Source organism: Thermothelomyces thermophilus, chromosome 5 (genome assembly GCF_000226095.1).
Source record: "Thermothelomyces thermophilus ATCC 42464 chromosome 5, complete sequence".
In the NCBI taxonomy this organism is placed as follows: domain Eukaryota; kingdom Fungi; phylum Ascomycota; class Sordariomycetes; order Sordariales; family Chaetomiaceae; genus Thermothelomyces; species Thermothelomyces thermophilus.
In genome coordinates this window covers 3,263,796-3,287,528 of record NC_016476.1, presented here as the reverse complement: position 1 = coordinate 3,287,528, position 23,733 = coordinate 3,263,796, and the positions used below count along the sequence as shown (strand labels likewise).

Genomic DNA, 23,733 nt, shown 5'->3' with positions numbered 1-23,733 from the left:
CCCATCCGCTACTAGTTCAAGCCCAGCTGACGCTGACAGACTCGATGATTCTACAGCCAGGATAGGTTGATCATTTTCACAATTGGTACGGCATAGAATCCTCGTCGCTTCGGTGGGATTTTGAGAGAGCGACGATGCCGCTCCGAGCGAGCGTTCGAGGGCCCGGTCGGCGGGAAACGCAGGGCCTCGTGTGCTGCATCAGAGCACCGTGTACATAAATAATCTACTGTTATCTTTCGCCCCGTCGATGGAGTATTGAAACGGGGCGTTCTTGCTGGCTATCAGCCATGGACATGAGCTAGCCACCTACCCGCAGCGAGATGCTCATAACCTTCTCCCGTCCGCTATATGCTCAACTGCTCCTCTCTCTTCCTCCCCTAGGAACCTGGCACGTGGTTCTAGCACCCGTTCCTTTCCGGAAAGAAGCGTTCGTCAATCGTTAGCATAAGAAGGACGAGCGAGTCGGATTACTCCTCGGAACTCAGCCATTTATGGCGGTAGACCTACGGAGCTCTAAACCAACGGTTACATTGGACGACGGAGACGCAAAGCATGTCCAGAGAGCGAGAACAACTTGGTGAATGTTCCTCGTCTGCACGATATCCGCAGCCAAGGACCCAACAGGGAGCTGATCATCTGACGAACACTGGAGAAGCACTGGAGGGGGCAATCACCCGTAGGGTTTAGAGTACGGATTGTTTGTCCAAATGGCAGAAAAGTCAACGGCAATAGAATAGTCGGCCATTCCTGGCCCACCCTGACGATATGGAACAAGCCTTTCCTTTGCAAAAACACAACACAAACTCTCTCCTGGTCTCCGATCCCTAAACGCAACTCGACCCTTAAGTCGCTCTTTTGCTTGCTCCGAAACTAAGCACAAAACAGGTTTCAGTACTCCATATAACACCCAAACTCCCTTCCCTCGATGCAGAAAGCAACTACCGTGATCTAAGACAGCAGGGTTTGAGCTAAAACCCAAATGGGAAGCCGGAACCCCTGAAGTTGAACTGGAACTGTGGACCGCCCTGCTGGAACATGAACGGATGGCCGCCGCCAAACGGGTGGCCGTGGTACTGCTGCTGCTCGTGCGAGTTTGGATCGTCGCCGCGGTCGAAGCGGGCGCGCAGCTCCGGGTTGCTAAGCACCTCGTACGCCTCGTTGATGGCTGCCATCTTCTTCTCGGCTTCCTCCTTTGTGAGTCCCTGCTTGACCGCCTTGTCGGGGTGGTGCAGCTTGGACAGTTTGCGGTAGGCCGACTTGATCTGGCGCTCGTCTGCGTCATGTGCCACGCCCAGAACCTTGTAGTAGTCCTTGTTCTTGCTGCGCTTGAGCGAAACCTGAGCCTTCTGCATAAGCGGGTTGATTACGTCGTCCTTGCCCGGGTGGGCTTCGGCCGCCTTGCGGAGCGTATTGATGCTCTCTTCAAATTCTTCGGCATCCATGAGATGTTTGGCGCGGTAGAGCAGACCATAGAGAGCGTTCTCGTCGTATTTAAGGGACTCATCGCAGTATTCCTTGGCCTTCTTGCTATTTGACTGTTGGGTCGTCGGTCAGATATACTGTCCTGCCGTAGAAACCAATGTGGCGCGTAGACTCACCTCGTAGTATGCCTGGCAAGCCATCTCCACTAGCCTAGCGATGAGGACGTTGCCTGCCGCCTTGGGAATTATGCCGTCCTCCCTCAGTACGCGCATCTGGTCCTTAACCTCCTTGATCAACCCTTCACCCTCCCCTGACGGTACAAGCTGTCGTACCGCCGTCATGTATTGATTCTTCCCTAGCGCCTTGGTGACTTTTTGGAACACCTTCTCCATCTTCTTCTCGGCGTTCAACAACCTCTTGCATTCCTTGGAATCCGGGTCAGAATGCAGGCACTTCCGAATGGAAGCCATTCCCTCTTGCAGTTCTCCCAGCCCAAAAAATTGAATGGCAGAAATCTTGACGTGGGGCGCTGTGTCGCCTGGCTTCATCTGCAACACGTGCTGAAGGTCGCCGATGCCTCTCTCCATTGCACCTCCCTCGAACGCACACCTTGCGCGAAGTTCCCGGAGCGCCAATGCGCGACTCGCCGTCAATATGGCATCGTCGGCCTGCTTGATGCACTCCTCCCAGTTCTCCGACTTGGCGGCTGCCTCGGCGAGCGCGGCTGCGCCTTTGGCTTCCTCCAAGCTTGCAATCTCCTCATTTCTCTTCGCTTTCCGGTAATGCTCCTTTGCCGCATCCCAATCGCCCATACGAGCCTTCAGCTTGCCTAGTTGCACGTGGGCGCCCTCGAACCCGGGCTTGAGCGATAGCACCTTCTGAAAATCGTCGGTGGCTTGCGATGTGCGCCCCAATGAGAGGTAGGTAGTAGCGCGCTTGAAGAAGGTGAGGTAGTTGTTGGGATCCCTTGCAACGGCGGCATCGTAGTACACGAGTGCATCGCCGGTTTCGCCCTTCGAGAGATGAGCCTGCGCCGACGCCAGAAGCCTCGAAACGGGGGTGTCGGGGGGTATGTCAGACGCTGACAGACACGTCACCAGCGAAGGCGTCGAAAGGATGCCGGCGGCGAGCGCCAACGTTGAGAGGCGAACCAGCATTTTGGTCAAGTCGCTCGTCGACTGCGCGTCAAGTGGAGGGGAGCGAAGGGGTGGCCCCCAGGAGAACACGTTCCTTGTTATCAAATATCTGTTCTGCTGTCTAGTGCAGGACGTCGCCAAACGGTACCTGCGAACTGGTCATCACCAAGAAGTTCAACTAGTTGGCTCGCTTTTGTCCACGCTGCATTTTAAGGTTTCCCATCAAAGCAATCTGGCCACTGCTGCTACTTTAACTGCCCTTGGTGCCTGGGTTACACTTGACAAATAAGATCAAAAGGCCACCAATACCGTTATCGAGTCCCTCACAGTGTGCATTACAGTATCAGTCCAAGCATTGGTGCATGGCGGGATGCACAATGAAAGAGGAAGCGGAAAGTGCTCGGTCCTGTACAAAAAAGGCGGAAGAGTACCCGGTGGGGCCTGGAGACCGGCAAAAAGATTTGACCGCTTTTGCAGCTGCTGGAGCCCAAAAAAATATTGTCGGGGTCAGCGAATCGTGCTCGCGGACAGAACGAACAGTCGCCAATTGACGACACGAGCGACGCAACTAGCTCTCGAACCTCCGCCGTCAACACAACCTCCACGGCGGAAATCCAATCGAAATGTCTTCTAGAGGAGCGCCCCGGGGCCGCGGTGGCGGTGGTGGACGCGGAGGAGGTGAGCGGGAGTTTTCGAATTTAAGGGTGCGAGTTCCTTGAACGAATGCTGACAGAAGCTTCCAGGGCGCGGCGGGTTTCAACAGCGTGACATGGGACCTCCGGCTACGGTTCTAGAGATGGGCAAGTTTATCCATGCCTGCGAGGGCGAGATGGTTGTCGAGTCCACAAACCCAAAGATCCCTCACTTCAATGCGCCGATCTACCTGGAAAACAAAGTATGTCTTCTCGGACCCCGTCTTCCTCAGTGTTCCAGCCTGACTTGTTTTAAAACAGACAGCAATTGGCAAAGTCGACGAAGTTCTCGGCCCCATAAACCAGGTCTACTTCACCATCAAACCCTCAGAGGGCATCCAAGCGACCTCATTTAAGTACGGCGACAAGTTCTATATTGCTGGCGAGAAGCTCCTACCGCTCGAGCGGTTCCTTCCCAAGCCGAAGCCCCCTCCGGGCACTGTCACAAAGGTTAAGAAGCCCAGCCGTGGCGGCGCGGCCCGTGGTGGACGGGGAGGCTCCAGCGGTGGTTTCTCGCGCGGCGGAAGTAGGGGCGGCAGCAGAGGGGGCTTCGGAGGGTCACGAGGTGGGGGTGGCCGAGGGGGTGCGTCGAGGGGTGGCAGAGGTGGCTTCTCTCGAGGCGGTGGGCGAGGCGGTGGCCGGGGAAGGTCTTAAGGGAGCTATATGCATCATGTGTTTCCGGTGGCGAGGCTGGGTGGGGGCTATGTATCATCATTATGCACCATTGTGCCACCGGGCGAGGATCAGCGTCCTCCTCAAGCGGTATCAAGTCAGGCCGGGGATGTCATGGGGGCTTGGACTGGCTACAAAGGCGTTATTGGAAGGGCTCTGGGTGTTCCGTTGTTGTATTTAATGTAAAATCGGACCACATCATGGTTGTACATATCCAGGTGCAGCAGGAAGTCGAATGTCGCTTGGGCACCGAAGTTGTTCAGTACTTCTGCTTTGCTAGGCTACCGAGATTGGACCGCGGGTGAGGACGAGCAAATTATGACTAGGTGGGAGCAGCTGCCCAGGGGCTGCAGAAGCAAGTCTTAGTCCGGCCGAGAAGGCCCTTAACTCTCGCGCAAAACAATCCCCTTTGAACTCTTCGCCACGTTCGGCCTACGTCATAACTGCAATGACACCACAGCGAAGCCAAGGAACCCGGGGGGGGGGGGGTAGAGCAGATGTTGACTTTTCAGGAGTAGGCCTAAAGTTTATTTTCTTCTCTTGAAACAAACCCCTACACTCCTGTCACGGGTGTCAAGTTCCGGTAATGGACCCTTTAGGGTATCCACCCGGGATATGGAGGTGTGAAATGGTCTGAGCACTGTCGGCTCGTACCGCACCATCGGGTCTGGCAGAGAGCTCATCGTCGCCGATGACTTGATTTGTTCCAACCAAACCCTCACCCCCATCGAATGATAATGTTCGAACCCCAATCCCGTTTGCACTGTAATCACCGTTCACCCCTGTGGAGGTCTGCGGTTCGTAGAGCTCGTTGCCGGGACGACCATCCTGGGCCGAGAGATGTGAATGTGAATGTGAAGGGTGGATGGGGACGGGTTCAGCCCAGAAAGGGGTGGCCTGTTTCCTGTCTGCCAGCAGTGCGGGCTGTTGGGCAGCCGTTGAACGGTTTGCCAGGTCGGAGTCTTGAGAAACTCGGCCTTGAGCGGTAGCAGCGACTGAGCTGGAGACCGATAGAGCCCCACTAGCAGCAGTGCCTATAGCAGTAGTGCGCTGGAATTCATCTCGCTCGGTTTCTTGAGGCCGACCAGCTTGCCGAGAGCTTGGTGGCTGTTGGTCAAAACCGCCTCCTGGTACGGTGGTTGTTATAGAGGGATCCGCGGGATTAGGATATTCGCCATATCCCGAATTCGCGCTAAGAGGAGAACCAGGTGCCTGCAAGCCTCTTTGTGCGTTTACCTGAAGGTCGGATGGGAAACGCCCACCTGACGGACGTCGTGAGGATCCGTCATTCCTTGGCTGCTGGTTAACCGAGGCCGCGGTGGCGGTGAAAGGAGGTTCCTCCTCGTCGTCGACGACGCCGTCGCTGCTGACGGACGACCGTTGTGAAGACCTGCTGATGCTTCGGCTATTGGCACGAACGAGGTTGCTGTGTTCTTCCGGTGTCCGCTCCGTGATGCTCTTGATATCCTCGTACCAGGCCATCATAGTGTCGTGACTTTCGGCGCGGAATACCCACTTGTGGCCCCGGTGCATCGATCCGGTCTGTCGCCCCTTGAGAACGAACTTGTTTGATGAGCTGCCTTCGGCGGAGTGGGAGCCTAGTTTCTGCTCGGGAAGGTAGAGAGACATGAGGGGTGCTTGCGTCTTGTCCGCCGATTTGTATTCGTGTAGATGAGTTGGAGAAAGAACATACCTGGGGCGTGTTAGAAATCCAAGGATCTCCCAAACTCTATGGTTGGGAACTCACCAGCCGGGCGTGTAACTCTTCAGGTACTTGCTCTTACGCTCAAGGAGCCCTGCCCGGATCTCTTGACAGGCAAAATGATCGCGACCGGGATAATGGATGGATTCGGCGGACCGCATGGGAAGGTCAGGGCTCACGAAACGATCGTCCCTCTGAATGAACGAGGTCCATTCTTTGTCCTTGGGCATGGATATGGGGCCAGCACGAAGTACCTCAATGGTGTTGTAGGCGGCGTCTGACTCTCTTTTGAGAATTCCGGCGTAGGCGTTATATGCCTTTTGAATTTCGCCAACAATGATGGACTCGAGCTCTTTCCCTGAATTCTCTAGATTAAGGTAGGCCTGTGCGTTATCAGTTGATCTTGCTACTCGTTCGTCAAAAGAAAACCTCATATGAGTGCACATACCTGGTGCAGGTAATTTTCCTCGTCGATTTGCCTCTCGATTTGCCGGTCCACAGCGACTCTCAAAAGGTACGGGTCTTGTTTTCCCACTGTAAGAGAAGGATCAAGCTCGTTCTGCCCGAGGGCTTCTTGAAGCTGGTTTACAGCTTTGCGCGTGCTTTCCATCTCCTTATCGACTGAATTCTTGAAATCGCCGGACAGGTTTCGGATCTCTTTGATCTTCTGATGGAGGTCACTTCGCAGCCCGGTGAGGGCAAGTATGACATCTTCCTCGATTTCCCTTGCTTTGTTGGCCTCGGCGATTGCATGCTTATTGTAGCCTCGCAAGATCTCCAGGGCATCGTCTAGGCCACCTTCAGTGAGAAGACCTGGTGGCGTTGTCGTGTTGTTCAGCACGTTCGCTAGCTTCATCAATGATTTCGCCCGATGCTCGTAGTGTGTCTGGACCTCCCTGAAGTAGGTGATGAGATCTTTGAGGGTCTTGCGCCAGGCTGCGGGGGACGCATGAGTCAGTTGCCTGTTCGAAAGGACGAGCCGGAGCATAAAGAGAGAACTAACCTTGAAAACGATTGGCGAGGGCCTCGGTTGGGTTTGCGCTTGTCGGTACAGGACAGTAGAAGGCGCTGTGCATCTCGTCTTGGTCTGCCGTGGATTGGAGGGCGAGGCTCCTAACACTCCCAGCCTTCATACTTCGGCGGCTCCCGCTGCGCTTCAAGCTCCCACTCCTCCGGATGGACGCCTTCTTCTTGAGGGTGTTCCCACGCGACAGGCTTATCGCATCCACATGAACACCGTTCGCGTTGGCAGGGTTTTGCGAGGTGCGCTGCATATTACCCTGTACCGCACTGTCGACGACGGAGTCTCCGCGCTGACTCGCATCCCACTCCTCGATGAACCGGGCCGGTCGCATGGAGGCAGAGGGTATCGAATGGCCGCCATTATCGGCCCGTGAATTCGAAGCAGGGTTGGATTTGGAGAGCGCATCGGCATCGGGCGTGGCTGCTTGGTAGGTCTGTTGGATCTGAGATTGAGTGAAGTAGCTCGTCGAACCGTATCCGTTGTTGCGCTGGGGGGTGGAAGCGACGGCAACCCTGGGGGTAGACATGGCCGAGGACTGTGAAATCAAGCAGACAGAAGCTAGGTCACTATCCGCGCCCGCTCGCCTCAGGAGCTTGTCAGCACCCGAGATCTCAACCGAAGCTTCACCATTCCATTTCTTGGGCCCGAGATGAACTCACTTTGTTCCTGACGAGAGCAGCGTCACCTTGTCGACATGCCGCTCAGGAGCGTCACGATTATGGTGTCGCAAAAGACGTCGGCTTCGGTCGCAAGAAGCCGTTGGGATAGTAACAGACGAATAGAAGAACAAAAACCGAGGATCTCGCGGACACGGGGATGTGATGTCGTCGTTCGCGTGTTTGGGGTCGCTTCTTGGCGAATTCTCCGCCTACGGAAACTAACCGGGGTCTTCGCTTGACCGGTCTTTTTAAGCACATGCAAAACACAGCGGTCTCCGCTGAAGAAGCTCCGCAGGCTGTTAGGCTCAGGAAAATACAGGTCAATGTCCCTGGAAAATGGGAGCGGAGATGTAATGGACGATTGTTGTGGTTTAAGTTTGGCATGGAAAGGGAGTTGAGGACTCGGCCAGGCGAATCGGCGGCTTGCTCTCAACCGCAGGAAGTGTGTTCGACGGCGTCCGCGATGACGTATGACGTGGCTCAAGACCCCTCCTTTACCACCAATCCAACCTCTCCAGTTGACTCGTGCAAGAAGTTTGAACGCATCGCCAGGTAATGTTTTTTGGGCGAAGGAGTGTCCTAGCTACATGGCAATGCAGATGTCCTGGGGCCACCGTCTCGTCGTGCGCTCTAACGCGAGAGGCTCATGCTCACCTCGAATAAGCTGCGGTTGGATGTTGGATCCCGACGAATGTTATACACCTTCTCAGGCAGATACCACAGTTCGAAACTTTTTGCTACATGTCATCCGAGTCACCTTGTTGCGCGAGCAGGGGCGGTGTCACGCTCTAGCTTTCGGAAGAGCGTCGTAGAGGTTGTCTGATTGTCCTTCCCAGTCCTGCGGTCTTGTTATTTCCCTTGCTGTCATCCTTACCTCCATTGCCAAGTTCGTTGCCGTCACTACCGTCACTGCCATTGCTCTTCTTTCGGCTATCCCAGTTGTATTTTATCCACAGCTTCCCATCTCTCTCGTCAAACTCACCAACAGCGCGTTGCCGTGGTCACTGCTGGTGTCAACCCCGCCATCGTTGACCGCGGTGCTGTCCTATCCCGTTGCAGGTAATAGTGAATCTGACGCACCCCTGAAGCATCGGCATCATGGCTAGCTGATGGTCCCTAGCCGAGGTCAGAGTGCAAAGTCGATAGTTAGTTTCCGGCTGGTGAACCGTCCTTCACCGTCCGTCCCCTTCCCCGCCCATCGCCAGTGTCATTTTGTCTCCTGAGAAAATGGAACCGAGTTGGGCCCAGAGGCTCGGTCAGGTTCAGGCTCGGGCCCTGTGTCCTGTACTGTGAGATGAACACCCTACGGCGTTGCTGCCCTTTAGCTGGTGCGGCGCCGCATAGTAGGTTGCCGCGGCGCTGGTTAAGGCTGCCTGCAGTTTCAATGCCTGGGCCACGGTATCGAATATCTTGTCGGTTCCGTTGACAGAGCATCGCCATTTTCTGGGTTAGTGACACCACACTCGACCATACCATCTTGCCCACCACTAGAATGAAAGCTAACTAGTGTTTCCAGCATTCCCGTATCCTCAAGATAGGGTTATGTGCCAATGGCGTTGTACGAGCTTTCCTTGATCTTGTGAACTTTGGTAAGGGTATGTCCCTTGCAGAAGTAAAAATTGTTCTAAGACAAAGAAATAACGGATACCAACTAGGAACAGGAGAGGTAAAGACCCCGGGGGGGGGGGGTTCAACAGGGCCACTGAGATGGTTCCAGGGAAACCGGCTTATATAAAGATAACTGGTCACCGGCAGTGTGATTGACCACGAAAGACATCTTCGGAATCGCGAGTGTTCCTGGCCTCGGCCAACGAATCTGGCCAGAAATGGTCTTAGACTGGGTTGATATTACAAGCCATGGTAAGTGATAGGGCGTTCTTGGCCACGCCCGGGACGCGTGTAATTTGCATCCAAAACCGGCCACTCAGAAGGCTGGCTTCTGCGAAACAGGGCGAAACCGCGAGAACATCGAGAGGGAGTTGAAGTTAAGAAGTAATCACACAAATATAGCGTGGTTGAGCCAATGCTACCTCATATGTGAGGATATTTTGATCACTCGATGGCCGCATTTGGAATTATCATACTGACCCTCGTCGATTTTTCTATCCGGGTGATATCGATGTAGCCAGGAGGCACCCCCAAAAAAGTTCAAAAGCCTCTAGCTAGCTAGTGTAACCAACCTCTTTCAGGGCACACTGTTGCCAGTCCCGACGTCGGGGCTGAAGGCCGGCAACCCAGTGAAGCTCCCGGAAGAGTTAAAAAAGTTAACGAGGCTAGACAACGCTAAGATCAAATCAGAACGCCCAAGACGCCGGAACTTGGGATATGTCTGCCATGTCACTGTGATGTCGGCTTGAGCGATTGGCAAAGTGATAGAGACCTTCAAAAGTCGGCGCTTTGTATATCGTCGTCTTCAAACCGTTGCCCCGATTGACCCCGAGAGCTCCGAAACAAACGGACGGGCTCCGGGCGTTTCTGACTCACCATGGTTCTTCTGTTATTTACGGCTATTGATACCGAATGAAGTGTGCTCCAATTGGTCGTGAGGATCTGTCATGGCCCGGAGATGCTGAGCTTTCGGGATTGTTCGGCGGGTGGCCCGGGGACAGGCGCGAGACCCCACAATTAAGCTCCTTCGGACCCCGATAAGTTGATTTTTCAGGGGTCCAGCTCGGCTCCTCCCTTCCCCACCGCGCCAAAACAGGGTATACACCTTACCTTATGTCTGTATGTATGTATGTAGTTACATGTGGTACTCCGTATCTGCACAAACAACCCAGCAGTGTCAGCGCCGAAAACTGCCCGGTGTCCGACCAGTTGTAACGAGGAGTAGGGGCTGGTGTAAGCGAAGGCCTTTTCGCATGCATGCGCTATCCCCTCCTTTCAACCATTTCTCTTTTAAGCCTTTCCTCCTAGCCCATTGCTTTTGTCTTCAGGCAGCCGTCCTTCTGCCTCCGAGTCTGCAGTCATCTTCTTTCTCTCACGTCCGGTGTCCGACGACCCAGCCTTGCCGAATCGGCCTCCTTTCACGATTATTTATCCCCTTTCCCGTCCATCCGTCAAGATTCAAGCCGATTCATGACAGCCCTGTGACCCTTCAAAACAATCGAAAACACCACAACAATGTCGTCCTCCCCAGAATACCGGGCTGGAAAGCGGCCAAGTAAGTTTAGATACCATTCGCTTCCCTGTCCATCAATTCTACTGCCATTTGGCGTTTGATCGCTTCTAGCGATCGATTTCGGGACGAACATTCTTTTTTTTGTTTGTGCTTGCGTGCTTGTAGGTGGGACCTCGGGCACACCTGGAGGTGTGGAGGGGGAAAAAAATTCCCAACCAGCCGGAGGACCCCGCTTCCAGCAGACACATGTTTCGAGGATAAAGTTGTCAGAATCGGTTGCCTCGCCACATCTCCTCTTCACCTGTGCAAATTGGCTGCGGGCCTCTACCCGTTTTCTTAGCAAACACGTTGTCTAACACGACCAACAACATGACAGGAACTCAGTCGCTCCCGCCTCCAGAGCTGCCGCAGCTGGTAGCCGAGCAGCATACCCCTATCCCGCCCACCGACAAAGATACTAAACGATTGATTGTTGTCCTTTCCAATGCCAGCCTCGAGACGTATAAGGCTTCACATGGCGGGGTCAACCGCATGGGCGTGCAGAGGGAGGAGAAGTACTCGCTGCTCAACAGCGACGAGCACATTGGTGTCATGCGCAAGATGAACAGGGACATCAGCGACGCGCGCCCTGACATCACCCACCAGGTTTGAACAAGCCGCCATGCTCCCCGAAGTTGATGTATGCGGCCCACTGACACCTACCTTCGCGTGTCTCAGTGCCTGCTTACTCTCCTCGACTCGCCGATCAACAAAGCTGGGAAACTCCAGATTTACATACAGACCGCCAAGGGCGTGCTCATCGAGGTTTCGCCCTCTGTCCGCATCCCGCGGACGTTCAAGCGCTTTGCTGGCCTGATGGTTCAGCTGCTCCATCGCCTCTCCATTAAGGGCACCAACTCACAGGAAAAGCTGTTGAAGGTTATTCAGAATCCGATCACCGACCACCTGCCCCCCAATTGCCGAAAGATTACACTGAGCTTCGACGCGCCGCTGGTGCGTGTGCGCGATTACCTTGACACGCTCAAACCAAACGAGAGCATTTGTGTCTTTGTTGGCGCGATGGCCAAGGGGCCAGACAACTTTGCCGACGCCTATGTGGATGAGAAAATTTCCATCAGCAATTACAGCCTTTCGGCGAGCGTTGCCTGCAGCAAGTTTTGCCATGCGGCCGAGGATTGCTGGGACATTATCTGAGGTGATGCTGCGGTGTCTTTTATACTTGGCGGCAAGGCTGCTTTTGACCGGCTTTGGGCCGCTTTTTATCGACAAGGACAGGGAACTGGATGGAAAGATCTGTCGGCTCCCTAATTACCTACAGGAAGCTGCGGTTGCATTGTGCCTGTTCTGCGATACAACATCGCGGTTAACGGCCTTTGTCTACCGGAACTTGGGATGTCTGTGCTTGAGCTGTCGGTGTTTTTGCAACAAAACATGGGGCGTTCAACAACGGATCCCAAGACGCTTTCGTCGTCTGCGCGGTGCCACTTCAACTTGGCTCGCGTCTTTCCCTGGTCCTTGAATTCATAATTCATATCTCTTATTGCTTCTCCTCAAGATGTCAGCGTAATGAACCGACTGACCTACACTACCCAAGGAGTAGCTAATGTTACCTTTGTACTTCTTGATCCGGAAACTCGGTCAAGGGATTCTACACGAGGGGCCCCGGGGGGGAGAGGCCGAATTATGGGAGATGGGAACAACTTGGGTCTGATCACAGGAAAGAGACAGTAGGGGATCGGGTTGTAGGGAGGGCTCGGTGCGGGAGCCACATACTACTGCGGCATGAGGTCTACTGTTCATTGTAGCAAATCGTCATGTGCGACCAGCCTTAGCTCCCGCAGCCCTTTCCTCCTTGATCCGCCGTCGGCAACCGTGTTGACGACGCAGTGAGGGGGCATACTACAGTGGGGAGGTTTGGGAACTGAGTTTCTTCAACACCTCAGCATACAACCGATCCCAGTATTTGCGACATGCGAACCAACCCTATAACGGCCAGGCGGCCTCAATGCACCCCTTGAGTCCAAAGAGGATGCAAGTGAACTGCCCCGGCCAGTTGTGGCAAGAAAACCCCGCTCCACCTGTTCACCGTCCTCACCTATCGGACTGGTGTTAACCATTCAAGCCGAGTGTGGGATTCTTTAACTGCGAGTGTGTGGCGCCAGTAAGGTTCGCAATACGCCACCCGAACCCCATGGAAGCTGTTGTTGCTTGAGCATAACATAGGCACACTTTGCGGCCATTGACATGTGGCCGGACTATTGAAATGCTCCTGGCGAGACGGTTGAAGCAGGGCAGCGACTTGAAAGGTCAGGCGGGAAAGGCGGGATCTCATCTACAAGTGGGGGCCGGGTTCCAGAATAACTGCTGTGGAGAAACCCGACGTGGCAGGTTGCGCAAGTTAGGATCAGATGTCTGCCACACGACGAACATCTTCCCGGGAGCCTGTGCATGTGGACCTCAGTCACTACTATGTACGCTACCTATCCTGGGGCCACCACCGCCAGGCAGGCGGAACCACAGCCTACCGGCTGAGCCTTCGGGCACAGCGGGGCAAGCGGTTAGTTACCGCTTACCCGGCATCCAATCCCATGCGCGCCGCGCAATGCCGTGTCGGTCAGAATCTCGAAATTGTCGATTTTCGACTTGCCTCGTCCCAAACACGCTGAGAAGCAGACCGCCGGCTCAGCCAGGCCCGGGCGCCGAGGCGTGGTCTCAAGGTCGGGCTGCAGCGATCAACTCCACGCCTATCACCGGGGCTCCCCTCCCCCTGCCGCGGGCATTGTCCACCCGCTTTCCTTGAACTGCAACCGTTGCGGGGCCAGGGTGTCAGCCCGGTCTTGGAGATCTTAGGTTGGGCAGCACCGTTCTTTGACTGGCATCTCGGCCAAGCGTCCTCTTCCTACCCCATACTTCCGTGGCGCTGGCCCTTCCTCAGCGAATTCAATGTATCAGATTGGACTGGTGCTAGATCAGGCTCCTCGTGTGGCTGGTCTTTTTCTTTTCATGTCAATAGCCTTCAGTTGCGCGCGAGGAGCGCGGCACGGCGCCGTTTGACCCAACCCCCTCTTTCTGCACGGCCAAACCAGAGAAGTGCTTGTTTTCTTTTCTGGCCTTCTGCTATCCCTTGCTCGGAACCTCAGCTCACCAGAGCGAATCCCGGCCTGCTCGGCCTGCCACGCCACAGAGCGGCCCTGGAGCTGTCCTAGGGCATTTGTTGAGCGCTGACCTCGACGTCTCCTCTCGGGGCCCCGTGTCTGTAAGCGGCCGGCTGGCTGTGCGACACGACCACACTGCTACCCTCTCTCTGTCTCGTGCTGGCTGGCTTTCCGCGTGCTCACTCTTACCCCTTCCCCACTACCCGGCTGCCGGGGCGCCTTGCCCAGGGCGTATTATATCGAACCAATGCTTCCCTTTCTGGAGGTCGACCACCTCCCCTCGTCGTCGTCATTCTACTCGGCAGTTATCCAGCCTCTCGGCCTGCGTTATCACTCTACTGACGACGGACACTTTCCCTCTATCACGTTTGGTGACTCTTCGCGGACAACCCCTATTTTTCAGATCCGGCAGGTCGTGTCGAGCAGAGACCGGCCCCTGAGGACTTCGCGCATTGTCCTTAGCGCCCCTTCGGCGGCCGCGGCCGATTCCTGCTACGAATTCGCCTTACGGGCCAATCCCGACATTCGGGAATCGCATTCCCGCCACCCGGCCGAGAACTATGTTGTTCGCAGTGGCGTCTCTGCGCAACGTCGGGACACTAGCGGTGGCGGCACTCGGGTGTTTATAACCGACTTTGTCGGCAACTTGTTGGAAGTTGTATATCAGCCGCCACCAGAATATTGCTCGCATTATGCCGGTTCAACTGCCCGCTATACCAAGTCGACCAGCGAAGGGGCGAGCCGTGTCTTGAGCTGGAACTACGATGTCGCAACCTCGTCTCTTCTTGCTTCGGCTGCTGCCCTGAGCCCTGCGTCCAGCGCCTCCGGCCGCACCCTCTCCCGCCGATCCCACGCTCGGTATCCCGAAGACGACGACGACCAGCCGCATCCCGGTATCCGGCGCAGTGTCACGACTGGATCTTCCGTCTACGAACCGGCCACATCTGCCCGGGAGAATTCAAGAGGCCTGAGTGCCGGCGCTGTAGTTGGAACCCTTCTCGGTGTTGCTGCCGGCGCCGCTCTGGGTGGTGCATTCACCTATAACATGGTCAAGGACGATCGGGCCCGCGATTCGCGCCAGGACTACGACATGCCTCCCTCCTCGCGCCGGTACACCTTTCCGGAGAGGTACGAGGGGTACTCGGATCGCAAACCCCGTTACGTCGAGGTGGAGAGGGCTGTGGACAGGGTTCGCTACCAGGGCGATTACCCGACTTACCCGGACTATCGTCCTCCTCCTCCCGAGTACATTGCCCGATACAGCCAGGCAGACGCGCCGCGGACTACGGAAGTGGGCGACGTCTATGACGATGACTCGCGGGGGCGCCACCGGTCGTCCCGCTCGCGAACGTCTTCCGCGCGGCCCCGAAGCGAGTCTGCGAGTTACAGGGACCCTTATTACAGCGAGATGGATACGGAGCATCGCAGCTACGTGAGCTCGCGGAGTTCGAGACATCCTCCCATCGTGCAGCGCAGCTACACATATGACACCCCCGACAGGGAGAGTTACGTCTCTGCCAGAAGCCGCAGGTCCAGCAGCACGGTCCGCGCACCGCCCGCGGAGCCTTACGATGCACCCGCGCACGTGAGCTCCCACTCGAGGTCTGGCAGCCGCGTGACGACGGTGACATACAAGGTCAGCGCCGCGCCCCGGAATCGCAGTCGTGAGGGCAGCTACGTCTCAGCCCACCACGTTCCTCTTCCCGACAGCAGGGCGCCGACCTACATCTCAGCGCGCGACGTGCCGCTCCCCGATAGCCGAGCCCCCACGTACGTCTCGGCCCGCCATGTTCCCCTTCCAGACAGCAGAGCGCCAACCTACGTTTCGGCGCGCGACGTGCCCCTTCCGGCAAGCAGGCCCGCGACATATGTGTCGGCCCGTCACGTCCCTCTTCCTGTCAGCCGCGTGGGCAAATGGGAAACCGAGGACGACGACGACGAAGATATTGGGGATACGGACAGCATTGCGCCCAGTGACAGTATTAGCTGTGTCGGCAGCCGGAGGAACGGCCGCTGAGCCTCAGTGGCGGACCCATGTCAGTAGCAACCATGGCAGGAAGTTTTCTCTCTCTCTCTCTCTCTCTCTCTCTCTCTCTCCTTTTTTTTTTTTTTTTTGATGTCAGTGCTGTTGTGGTTGTGACTGCTGCTGCTTTTCTGGAAAAGGAGGTCAGAGGAAGAATCAGGATTGCTGGAGGTCATTGTCTTCATGGATACCAGTAACGGTTCACAGCACATGGTGTTACGCGGCGAGAGAGAAATGGCTATGACAGAGCAATCTGTGGTCACCGTTGGGCGGTGGTTTTGCTGTCCCTTTCTCTGGATACCTTGGACTTTCCAAAGTTTGGTTTGGTAATTGGTTCAGTTGTGCTTGCGAAATTCAGGGCTTTTCCTGATTGTTGATGAGGTCATCTACCCAACGAGAGCGGCTAGAAGGGATGAAGGGATGAGGAACAGAAGTGCTTGATGGAACGGACAATTGAAGAGACCGCCAGGCTTCCGTGCGGATCACAGGTGTGAATCTGTCCTGTAAATATAACACACGTACATATCCAGTACACACCATGTGCATGACTAACAATGCCTTCTCTCCCGGTCGTAGCGAGACCGCTGGCGAGGGCTGGCCTGGGTTCAGGGGTCTAGGTCTTCCAGGCACTTCACGACTTCCTGACGGGTTCGCGACGAACTGAGAACCTAGCGGCTCGTAAGCAACTCGTATCCAGCCAAATCCCCACGTTTCAAGGCACTTCTTGCATGGCTGCTTACGGAAAGACCTGGCACTGCTCCGTATAGTTGGTACTCGAAGGTGCGTCGGCTTCTGCATGTCGACTCTGCACAAGTAGTTTCCGGATGCATGGCGTCCCGGAGGGGCAACACCCAACCCTGCCCCGCCTGTCAGGAGGCCCTAGCACGAATGAGTCACTACGGAGTACCTACCCACACACCACTCAGTCAGTGCCTCCTCAGCTTCCACGAAACCTCGTCGAGCGGGGGTCGAAAAGCGCCAGCGGAACCTGCTGCGGATAGGTACCAAGCTACTCTGTATAGCCCAGCCGATCTGAAAGCATCGACCCAACCACAACAGCTTAGCATTGGGATGTGCTTGGCAAGTCAACTTGCAGTCTATAGGCATCGCGGCCAAAAAAAACATCTGTCGAAGCAGGATTCGCATTGTATGAATTTCGCACACGCCGCGTCTCGTTGGTGCAGCGCAAAGGTTTACGTTTAACCCGCTGATTGGAACCGGCAGGTTTTCCCCATATTTTTGTCCACCAGCAAGCCTCTTCATCCGCCTCCGATGGTCGGAATGTTTTTCTTGATCCGCCGGCATGTCGCCCCCTTCATCCCGTTCACCGTTCACCCGTGCAACGTGAATGTCACAGCAACTAGCGAAGAACGTGGGCGTGGGGCGGCAGCACTGAACGGCCCCTGGTGACTCCGTACTCGTAACGACTTTTGAATTTGAGGCAGCTCTCTTCTTGAGCAATTTCTCCCTACTGGTACCGGATCCAGCCACCGGGCAGCTGAGGCAAAGTATATACAGAATAGGGTGCAGTAAGCCGATTAAAAGAGACCCGCTCTCAGAACGCACTCCTCTCGGACAGCACCGCGCTGCTCCTCTGTTAGACCTTCTGCAACACAGGAAGAGAAGAGAACGTGGAGACATCCGAACCAGAATCCAGACTCTACACGGTTCTCAACGATGACCGACTTCGAGCTCGGGGCATCGATCCCCCCGCACACAGCCCATGTAAGCAAGTCCCAAGCCCCTTGACTCCTGGAACGGACAGCCACGCCAGGTGTGCATGTGGCAACCCGATCAGCTAACAAGAGTCACCTAGGCTGTGAGCGTTTCCTTGCCAACATGGGAGTCAAACATTGGCTACGAAAAGGGCGAGGACTGGGTCGTTGGCCGGATGTCGACTGGCTATCCACGGTTTGTCGCTGCCGAGCCACCTCTCACATCAAATTTTGCTGCTGACCCTCGTCCAGATTCTTCATCCACCGGAGCATCCAGGCCTTCGCTGCGGACATTGTGGCAAGATTTGGCCCCAAGGACGCCAAGGCCTTCTTGTTCCCGACCCGTCGGATCGCTGCTCGCTGTTTGACCTTTGTCAAGGCACATGCCCCTCCCCCGGTGGCGGCCTCGCTCGACATCGTCCATCTCGTCCTGGACACGTCAAGGTCGGCCCCCGAGGCACTGACGCCTCTTTCTCCGGCCATTTCCGCAGTGCTGTGCTCCCAGGAAAGCTTTCCCTACGTCAAGCAGTTCTGGCAGCACACAGGCGACGGCGTGTCGAGCCGTAGGGCCGAGTTCTGCCATGCCCTATTCAAGGACGGCCTGCTTCGTCCCGATGATGGACTCACAACTCCGCCCCCTATGAGCCCCAAACCATGCAGGGGTCCCAAACGCTACCAGCGGCCAGCGACGGTCGACACGACAAGAGCGCCCCCCTCGCCGAAACCTGGTCCGAATGGTGACCCGACCGCTAGCCCCGATGTCCAGGAGACCTCGCGGTTTCTGGAGGAGCGCTTCGGTAGGAACCTCGATGTCACCTTCTTTCAACCGGCCAAGTCGGCCATCAAGAGGAGGATCGCGGGTGCCCTTAGAAGCGACGGCGAGCTCACCGTCTCCCCGCCCCCGGAAGGCGAGATGGAGTCCAATTCTCGCGGGGTCGTCAACCTCAGAGAGGACGACGTCTATCTGTTTCCCTGCGGAATGAGTGCCATCTTCAACTCCCACCGCGCCCTGCTCGGGGTGCGCGGCAACATGAAGAGTGTCAACTTCGGCTTCCCCTACGTGGACACCTTCAAGATCCTCCAGAAATTTGGCCCTGGTGCCGTCTTTTACGGCCGCGGGGCCGAATCAGAGCTTGACGAGTTCGAAAAGCTTCTAGAGGGCGGCGAGAGATTCCTTGCCCTCTTCTGCGAGTTCCCCGGCAACCCCCTTCTGACGTGCCCCAACCTGCGCCGCATCCGGCAGCTCGCCGACAAGTACGACTTCGCCGTCGTCGTGGACGAGACTATCGGCACCTTTGCCAACGTCAACGTGCTGCCCTTTGCCGACATCGTCGTAAGCAGCCTGACCAAAATCTTCTCGGGCGACTGCAACGTCATGGGGGGCACCGCCATCTTCAACCCAAACAGCCGCTACTACGCGGCCCTAAAAGAGTGGGCACGCACCGAGTACGAGGACACGTACTGGCCCGAAGACGTCATGTTCATGGAGCGCAACAGCCGTGACTTTGTCTCGCGCATCGACAGAATTAACGCCAACGCCGAGGCCATCTGTGACGTGCTGAGGGAGAGCCCGCTTGTCAAGAGCCTGTTCTACCCCAAGTTCAATGACTCCGCGGCCAACTACGAGGCATGCAAGCTGCCCAGCGGCGGCTATGGTGGCCTGCTATCCGTCGTTTTCCATCGGCACGAGCAGGCTGTCGCTTTCTATGACACTGTTCAGACGGCCAAGGGCCCGAGTCTGGGCACCAACTTCACTCTCACCTCGCCCTACGTGCTGTTGGCGCATTACCAGGAGCTTGATTGGGCTGAAAAGTTCGGGGTCGAACGCGACTTGATCCGGATTAGCGTTGGTCTTGAGGAGCCCGAGCACATCGTGAACGTGTTCAAAGCGGCGCTAAGAGCGGCAGAAGAGAGCGTTAAAACACGGGGGTCCTGATGGTTACGAGAAAGATTAGGGAATTATTTTACTGCTTGTTTCTCGCCGGTGTGTGTCTTGTTCGTGATCTTTTGCGCCTGCTTGTCACAAATCGCAACCCCCCTTCCACCCCACCCCAAAACCTCTTTCCACACCAACAGTCACGACGCTCACATCACCACACATTGGGGTGGCTCCTCGCCCACGTAGACGTCACCCAGTAATTCTCTGCGTCGTTCTAATTCATTGTATGCTTGCTTCTCCTTGGTCTCTTTGGGAAACCACCGCTCAAGATACCGCACAAGTTGTTCATCAATGTGGGCTAGCCGTAAAGGTTAGCAAATATTAAAGGCAGAGTGACCAATGACACTTACTCTCGTTTGCGCGCTGAATCACGTCGGCTCGGCAGAGGGGACAATACCGCTTATTCTGGTTCTGCATCTTGATCATGCAGCGGATACAGAACAAGTGCGTGCAATCCAGTCGGATGGGCAGCCAACAGATGGAGAGACCTAAGCGTAAGGCGTCAGCATAAAAGCGGATGTAAGGCGCCACGACCCTTTGTGCTCCCCGGGAGACATGATCTTTGAGAGGAAGAGGGGGAAGGAAAGGGGGAGGCTGGGTGGAGGGCTCACATATTGTGCACGTGTAATCAACCACTTGTGGAACTTGGTTCACTACTTCGCGAGCTAGCTGGGCGCACACGTCCTTGGAGATTGCCTCAGATATGAACTGAGCAGGGTACATCATTTTGGGAAACGTCCTCTTCACTCCCAAAGAAGTCCGCTTGTCAAATTCTGGGGAACAGGTGAGTAACAGGACACACAATGTCCGCCCAGTAGGTTCGCGCTCACTCTTGATGATCTTTGTAATTGCCGTCTGGTTCAACTCCTGGAACTGTAAGTTCTGCAGCAGCGTTGCGTTCAGGGCCAAGAAATGGGCATACGCAGTAGCGCTCGACTCGATCTTGAACTTCTGCAGAAGCTGACGTTTCTTGACCTCTTCTTGGAACCATACAAGCTGCTGCCGTGCTTTCTCGCTCTTGCGCAGCCCACTCGCAGCTTCGCTCGTCGAGAAGAAGACCTGCGCAGCCAGGTAGAGCTCGAAGATCTCGCGCCAGCGGTACAGGTCTGATTTGGAGAACTTCGCGAGTCCCTTGCGTGGCTTTGCTACTTCGGCAATCTCATTTCCCAAAATGCTGATTTTATCGTTCATCAACTGTCGCTCTTTCGCCTGGAGTGTGTCGAGCTCGGTGAGATCGGCCTGTAGGAGGCCAAAAAATCGGGCGTCAGAGCTCAGAGGGATTTCAACCCAACCGTCATCGTCGTCGCCGCCGCCGCCGCCGACGCTCGCCCCATTTTGGGAAACGTCCAGTTCGGATGAGTGGCAGTCGGCATAGTCACTTAGCGTTGTCGAAGTCACCTCGCTTAAGGATTTGGTTTTGGGAACCTGTTCCCCCGAGAGGCTCGGGCGAACAACCAGCTTCGGCCGCAGCAGGTGAAATGCGTCGGTCTCGAGTCGGTATTCGGCATTATGCTCGGTCAGGAGCTGTTGAAGCGTATCGGGGGCGTAGCCGTTTGTTATTAGCTCTTCCCGGACCTTCCCCAGGATCTTCTTCAGTTGACGGTAAGGAACGGCCTTCTCTACCCAGTGCTGTGGGTAGCTGTCGGCAGCAAGGGCCTCCTGGAATGCGTGGCCGAACTTCATGGCAACAACAATAAGGGGAACACAAATGACCAGACTGGTGAAAGCCCCGAAAGACGCCTGCGCATGGCGGGAAGCGAGTCCATATACATGAACTACCAGCTTAGAGGTAGAACGAAAATCCGAAAATGGTTCCTGCTGCTTCCCGCTGCTTCCCGGGAATATCGTGCAGGAGATTTCTGGCTCAAAGTCGGAGATGGGTCTCTTGAAAAGCTAAATCGCGGAGGGAAACTAGTCGAGCTCAGCGAGGAAATTGATGCTGTTTTCGCACAGGCACGCTAGCACGAGGTGTGGTTAGAGCGCAGACTTCGGTTACCTAACGGTAACAACCCGACAGGGGCCCACAATCCCATCATATGCGGAAGTTCTATCATGGAGGTGTCGAGCCACATGATCAAAACGGTTCCCCTCGCCCTCATGGTGTAACCTCCTGGGAAATTTTGCCAGTTTGATGGTTCATTCGCCGCCGTTGGAGTGGCAAAAAGCCCCCTGATCTTCACGTGTGACATGACTTGAAATACATCCAAGTGTCATGTAACCACGGTACTGTACATACAGTGAAATACAGCACTTTACATGTAACATACTTGTTTGTGCTATATCCATATGGTGGGGAGGTATGCACGTATGTACTGTATGTACGGAGTACGGATTACATGCTGTGATCCGTACCGTCTTGCAAAGCAACCCCGCCCCCTCTCCCGGCCTTCAATGCATTTGACCAGCCCCACAGTAAGAAGCGGCTACACAAGCGCTGCATCAAGCGAAATTCTAGTCCATCTACTTGGTTGGAGAACGCTCCTATCCGGCAGCGACCTCACCACAAAAAATCGTCGATGTAGACGGTCAACTTCAATAAGGTAGTTGACAATAAATGCCTCGAATTTCGGAAGGATGGGGGCCGAACAGTCAACTTCTCGGAGCGGCAACACCCAAGTTGCGGTTGAGCGGAAGACGTGCTATTACGAGCTGCTGGGGGTGCCCCGGGAGGCGTCCGATGAGGAGTGAGTAGTTCTAACGTTCAATATATTAGCATCCGAATGTTGACTGTGATGCTGGATAGGATCCGCCGTGCTTACAAAAAGAAAGCCCTGGAGCTGCACCCGGACCGAAATTTTAACGACACTGAGAACGCAACCAGACGCTTTGCCGAAGTTCAAACCGCATATGAGATCTTATCCGATCCCCAGGAACGTGCTTGGTACGATTCCCATCGCGATGCGATTCTCAGCGGCGTGGACGACCTTGCCGGGAGTGCACCCACAGATCCCGGGAGCGGACACACGTCGGCCAACGCAATATTCGCCCTGATGAGCCGGTTTAATTCCAGTGTACCGATGGATGACAGCCAGAGGGGCTTCTTCGGGATACTCAACGAGTTCTTTGACCAGCTCGCTGCAGAGGAAAGGGCTGCCTGTGATTGGGCTGGGATTGCACCGACGGATTACCCCCCGTTTGGAAAGGCCACTGACGACTACAATACGGTTGGCAAACGGTTCTATAGCGTGTGGTCGGGCTTCTCAACCAGAAAAACGTTCAGTTGGAGAGACAAATACCGCCTTCAGGACGCTCCCGACCGCCGAATCCGCCGCCTGATGGAGAAGGAAAACAAGAAATTGCGTGAGGAAGGTATCCGGGAATTTAACGACGCCGTTTTGTCTTTGGTTGCCTTTGTGAAAAAGCGGGATCCTCGTTATGTTCCAAACACTCAGTCTGAAGCTGAAAGACAACAAATGCTCCGGAATTCGGCGGCTGCCCAAGCAGCACGGTCGCGTGCCGCGCACCTAGAGAAGCTCGCGGAATACGTCGTCCCGGACTGGGCACAGTCCCGGGATGACGAAGAGGATAACGGCGAGTTTGCGACATCAGAAGAAGAGGACGAGATTGAAGAGATTGAGTGTGTCGTTTGCAACAAGACATTCAAGAGCGAGAAGCAGTTCGAAGCACATGAGAAGAGCAAGAAGCATGTCAAAGCTGTGCAAAAAATACAGCGGCAGATGAGGAAGGAGAACGCTAGTCTTGATCTTGAGGAGTCTGAACCAGTTTCAATGCCGTCCCCGGTTGCCCGTCAGACCATAGAAGACGATAATGGCGCGCCAGGCGAAGACACAAGTCCTCAAACGCAACACACGGAAGAAGTGAGAGAAGACTCTCGACTGTCGGCCGGTGGAGAAGACACGGACCAAGCGACGCCGTTTTCAGGGACGGAAGATGATGATTACGCACCACGGGCAGCTGTTGAGGAGAGGCTCTTGAACGGGGCTACCAGGAGCAGAAGCCCAGCAAACAAGGAGGGTAGCACGCCTGGCGCCACAGATTCTGTAGCCACAAGCTTAGGTGACCTCACCTTGGATGGCGGGTTGGAAGGAGGCAAAAAGATGGGCAAAGCCAAATTGAAACGGGAAAAGAAAGCAGCCCGATTGGCAGCCGCAGCCGGCACATCCGACTCTGTAAGTCATTGAACCATGTTCCCAAACGTACACAGGCAGGGCTCCGACGATTAACGCAAAGAAACAGCATACGTGTGCTGGATGCAAGGCTAGCTTCCCATCTCGGTCTAAGCTCTTCGACCATATTCGGGAAAATCCAAAGCATGCAGCTCCTCTCCCTGCCTCTAATGCCATGATGGGCAAGAAGAAGCGCCGTTAAGACGTCCGTTCAGTAGCATGACGCCTAGAAAACTTCCCTTCCTCGAGGCACGACTGAACATACATTGCTAGAGCCACCAGTGTGGTTAAGCATCGTCAATCGAGCCGAGGATTGGCAATGGCGCGCAACCGAAGACCGGTGGGT

General features: G+C 55.5%; 8 protein-coding genes across 8 annotated transcripts; 5 read left to right on the top strand and 3 right to left on the bottom strand.

Annotated features, from left to right (window-relative positions):
- Window positions 1–40: 40 nt before the first annotated feature.
- Window positions 41–2,805, bottom strand: MYCTH_2309125 (uncharacterized protein). Its single transcript, XM_003665383.1, has 3 exons — window positions 1,599–2,805; window positions 943–1,535; window positions 41–870 (listed from the first exon to the last, which is right to left on the bottom strand). The coding sequence occupies exons 1-2, from the start codon at window positions 2,577–2,579 to the stop codon at window positions 969–971; spliced, it is 1,548 nt and encodes a 515-aa protein (XP_003665431.1). The 5' UTR covers window positions 2,580–2,805; the 3' UTR covers window positions 41–870; window positions 943–968.
- Window positions 2,806–3,109: 304 nt separating this feature from the next.
- Window positions 3,110–4,189, top strand: MYCTH_2316024 (uncharacterized protein). The gene is made up of 3 exons (XM_003665382.1): window positions 3,110–3,236; window positions 3,302–3,453; window positions 3,512–4,189. The coding sequence occupies exons 1-3, from the start codon at window positions 3,182–3,184 to the stop codon at window positions 3,902–3,904; spliced, it is 600 nt and encodes a 199-aa protein (XP_003665430.1). The 5' UTR covers window positions 3,110–3,181; the 3' UTR covers window positions 3,905–4,189.
- Window positions 4,190–4,395: 206 nt separating this feature from the next.
- MYCTH_2309119 (uncharacterized protein) lies at window positions 4,396–7,406 on the bottom strand. The gene is made up of 5 exons (XM_003665381.1): window positions 7,308–7,406; window positions 6,628–7,232; window positions 6,073–6,560; window positions 5,670–6,007; window positions 4,396–5,615 (listed from the first exon to the last, which is right to left on the bottom strand). Exons 2-5 carry the CDS (start codon window positions 7,172–7,174, stop codon window positions 4,496–4,498), a joined length of 2,493 nt encoding a protein of 830 aa, XP_003665429.1. The 5' UTR covers window positions 7,175–7,232; window positions 7,308–7,406; the 3' UTR covers window positions 4,396–4,495.
- A 2,842-nt stretch (window positions 7,407–10,248) lies between these two features.
- On the top strand, window positions 10,249–11,968 carry MYCTH_2316023 (uncharacterized protein). Its single transcript, XM_003665380.1, is given in 5 exon segments — window positions 10,249–10,470; window positions 10,805–11,073; window positions 11,146–11,780; window positions 11,791–11,794; window positions 11,818–11,968. 3 exon segments carry the CDS (start codon window positions 10,431–10,433, stop codon window positions 11,620–11,622), a joined length of 786 nt encoding a protein of 261 aa, XP_003665428.1. The 5' UTR covers window positions 10,249–10,430; the 3' UTR covers window positions 11,623–11,780; window positions 11,791–11,794; window positions 11,818–11,968.
- A 1,561-nt stretch (window positions 11,969–13,529) lies between these two features.
- MYCTH_2309112 (uncharacterized protein) lies at window positions 13,530–15,677 on the top strand. Its single transcript, XM_003665379.1, has one exon. The coding sequence runs from the start codon at window positions 13,831–13,833 to the stop codon at window positions 15,598–15,600; it is 1,770 nt and encodes a 589-aa protein (XP_003665427.1). The 5' UTR covers window positions 13,530–13,830; the 3' UTR covers window positions 15,601–15,677.
- A 1,450-nt stretch (window positions 15,678–17,127) lies between these two features.
- MYCTH_2309110 (uncharacterized protein) lies at window positions 17,128–19,419 on the top strand. Its single transcript, XM_003665378.1, has 3 exons — window positions 17,128–17,331; window positions 17,423–17,517; window positions 17,574–19,419. The coding sequence occupies exons 1-3, from the start codon at window positions 17,284–17,286 to the stop codon at window positions 19,255–19,257; spliced, it is 1,827 nt and encodes a 608-aa protein (XP_003665426.1). The 5' UTR covers window positions 17,128–17,283; the 3' UTR covers window positions 19,258–19,419.
- MYCTH_2309109 (uncharacterized protein) lies at window positions 19,332–21,224 on the bottom strand. The gene is made up of 4 exons (XM_003665377.1): window positions 20,091–21,224; window positions 19,872–20,033; window positions 19,611–19,748; window positions 19,332–19,558 (listed from the first exon to the last, which is right to left on the bottom strand). The coding sequence occupies exons 1-4, from the start codon at window positions 20,941–20,943 to the stop codon at window positions 19,407–19,409; spliced, it is 1,305 nt and encodes a 434-aa protein (XP_003665425.1). The 5' UTR covers window positions 20,944–21,224; the 3' UTR covers window positions 19,332–19,406.
- Window positions 21,225–21,641: 417 nt separating this feature from the next.
- On the top strand, window positions 21,642–23,664 carry MYCTH_2309107 (uncharacterized protein). The gene is made up of 2 exons (XM_003665376.1): window positions 21,642–21,944; window positions 22,004–23,664. Exons 1-2 carry the CDS (start codon window positions 21,835–21,837, stop codon window positions 23,400–23,402), a joined length of 1,509 nt encoding a protein of 502 aa, XP_003665424.1. The 5' UTR covers window positions 21,642–21,834; the 3' UTR covers window positions 23,403–23,664.
- Window positions 23,665–23,733: the final 69 nt, after the last annotated feature.

What these genes read in the sequence shown, in the direction of transcription:
- MYCTH_2309119 (XM_003665381.1), bottom strand. Translation starts at nt 7,174, where the DNA reads ATGTCTACCCCCAGGGTTGCCGTCGCTTCCACCCCCCAGCGCAACAAC. An exon ending in AGGAAAATTACCTGCACCAG is followed by an intron (nt 6,008 to 6,072) that starts GTATGTGCACTC and finishes GATAACGCACAG; the next exon opens with GCCTACCTTAATCTAGAGAA. An exon ending in AAGAGTTACACGCCCGGCTG is followed by an intron (nt 5,616 to 5,669) that starts GTGAGTTCCCAA and finishes AACACGCCCCAG; the next exon opens with GTATGTTCTTTCTCCAACTC.
- MYCTH_2316024 (XM_003665382.1), top strand. Translation starts at nt 3,182, where the DNA reads ATGTCTTCTAGAGGAGCGCCCCGGGGCCGCGGTGGCGGTGGTGGACGC. An exon ending in CGGTGGTGGACGCGGAGGAG is followed by an intron (nt 3,237 to 3,301) that starts GTGAGCGGGAGT and finishes AGAAGCTTCCAG; the next exon opens with GGCGCGGCGGGTTTCAACAG. An exon ending in CGATCTACCTGGAAAACAAA is followed by an intron (nt 3,454 to 3,511) that starts GTATGTCTTCTC and finishes GTTTTAAAACAG; the next exon opens with ACAGCAATTGGCAAAGTCGA.
- MYCTH_2309107 (XM_003665376.1), top strand. Translation starts at nt 21,835, where the DNA reads ATGGGGGCCGAACAGTCAACTTCTCGGAGCGGCAACACCCAAGTTGCG. An exon ending in CGGGAGGCGTCCGATGAGGA is followed by an intron (nt 21,945 to 22,003) that starts GTGAGTAGTTCT and finishes GATGCTGGATAG; the next exon opens with GATCCGCCGTGCTTACAAAA.
- MYCTH_2309125 (XM_003665383.1), bottom strand. Translation starts at nt 2,579, where the DNA reads ATGCTGGTTCGCCTCTCAACGTTGGCGCTCGCCGCCGGCATCCTTTCG. An exon ending in CTTGCCAGGCATACTACGAG is followed by an intron (nt 1,536 to 1,598) that starts GTGAGTCTACGC and finishes ACGACCCAACAG; the next exon opens with TCAAATAGCAAGAAGGCCAA.
- MYCTH_2316023 (XM_003665380.1), top strand. Translation starts at nt 10,431, where the DNA reads ATGTCGTCCTCCCCAGAATACCGGGCTGGAAAGCGGCCAA. An exon ending in CCGGGCTGGAAAGCGGCCAA is followed by an intron (nt 10,471 to 10,804) that starts GTAAGTTTAGAT and finishes ACAACATGACAG; the next exon opens with GAACTCAGTCGCTCCCGCCT. An exon ending in GCCCTGACATCACCCACCAG is followed by an intron (nt 11,074 to 11,145) that starts GTTTGAACAAGC and finishes CGCGTGTCTCAG; the next exon opens with TGCCTGCTTACTCTCCTCGA.
- MYCTH_2309109 (XM_003665377.1), bottom strand. Translation starts at nt 20,943, where the DNA reads ATGAAGTTCGGCCACGCATTCCAGGAGGCCCTTGCTGCCGACAGCTAC. An exon ending in AATTACAAAGATCATCAAGA is followed by an intron (nt 20,034 to 20,090) that starts GTGAGCGCGAAC and finishes CCTGTTCCCCAG; the next exon opens with AATTTGACAAGCGGACTTCT. An exon ending in GATTCAGCGCGCAAACGAGA is followed by an intron (nt 19,559 to 19,610) that starts GTAAGTGTCATT and finishes CTTTACGGCTAG; the next exon opens with CCCACATTGATGAACAACTT.
- MYCTH_2309112 (XM_003665379.1), top strand. Translation starts at nt 13,831, where the DNA reads ATGCTTCCCTTTCTGGAGGTCGACCACCTCCCCTCGTCGTCGTCATTC.
- MYCTH_2309110 (XM_003665378.1), top strand. Translation starts at nt 17,284, where the DNA reads ATGACCGACTTCGAGCTCGGGGCATCGATCCCCCCGCACACAGCCCAT. An exon ending in TCCCCCCGCACACAGCCCAT is followed by an intron (nt 17,332 to 17,422) that starts GTAAGCAAGTCC and finishes AGAGTCACCTAG; the next exon opens with GCTGTGAGCGTTTCCTTGCC. An exon ending in ATGTCGACTGGCTATCCACG is followed by an intron (nt 17,518 to 17,573) that starts GTTTGTCGCTGC and finishes ACCCTCGTCCAG; the next exon opens with ATTCTTCATCCACCGGAGCA.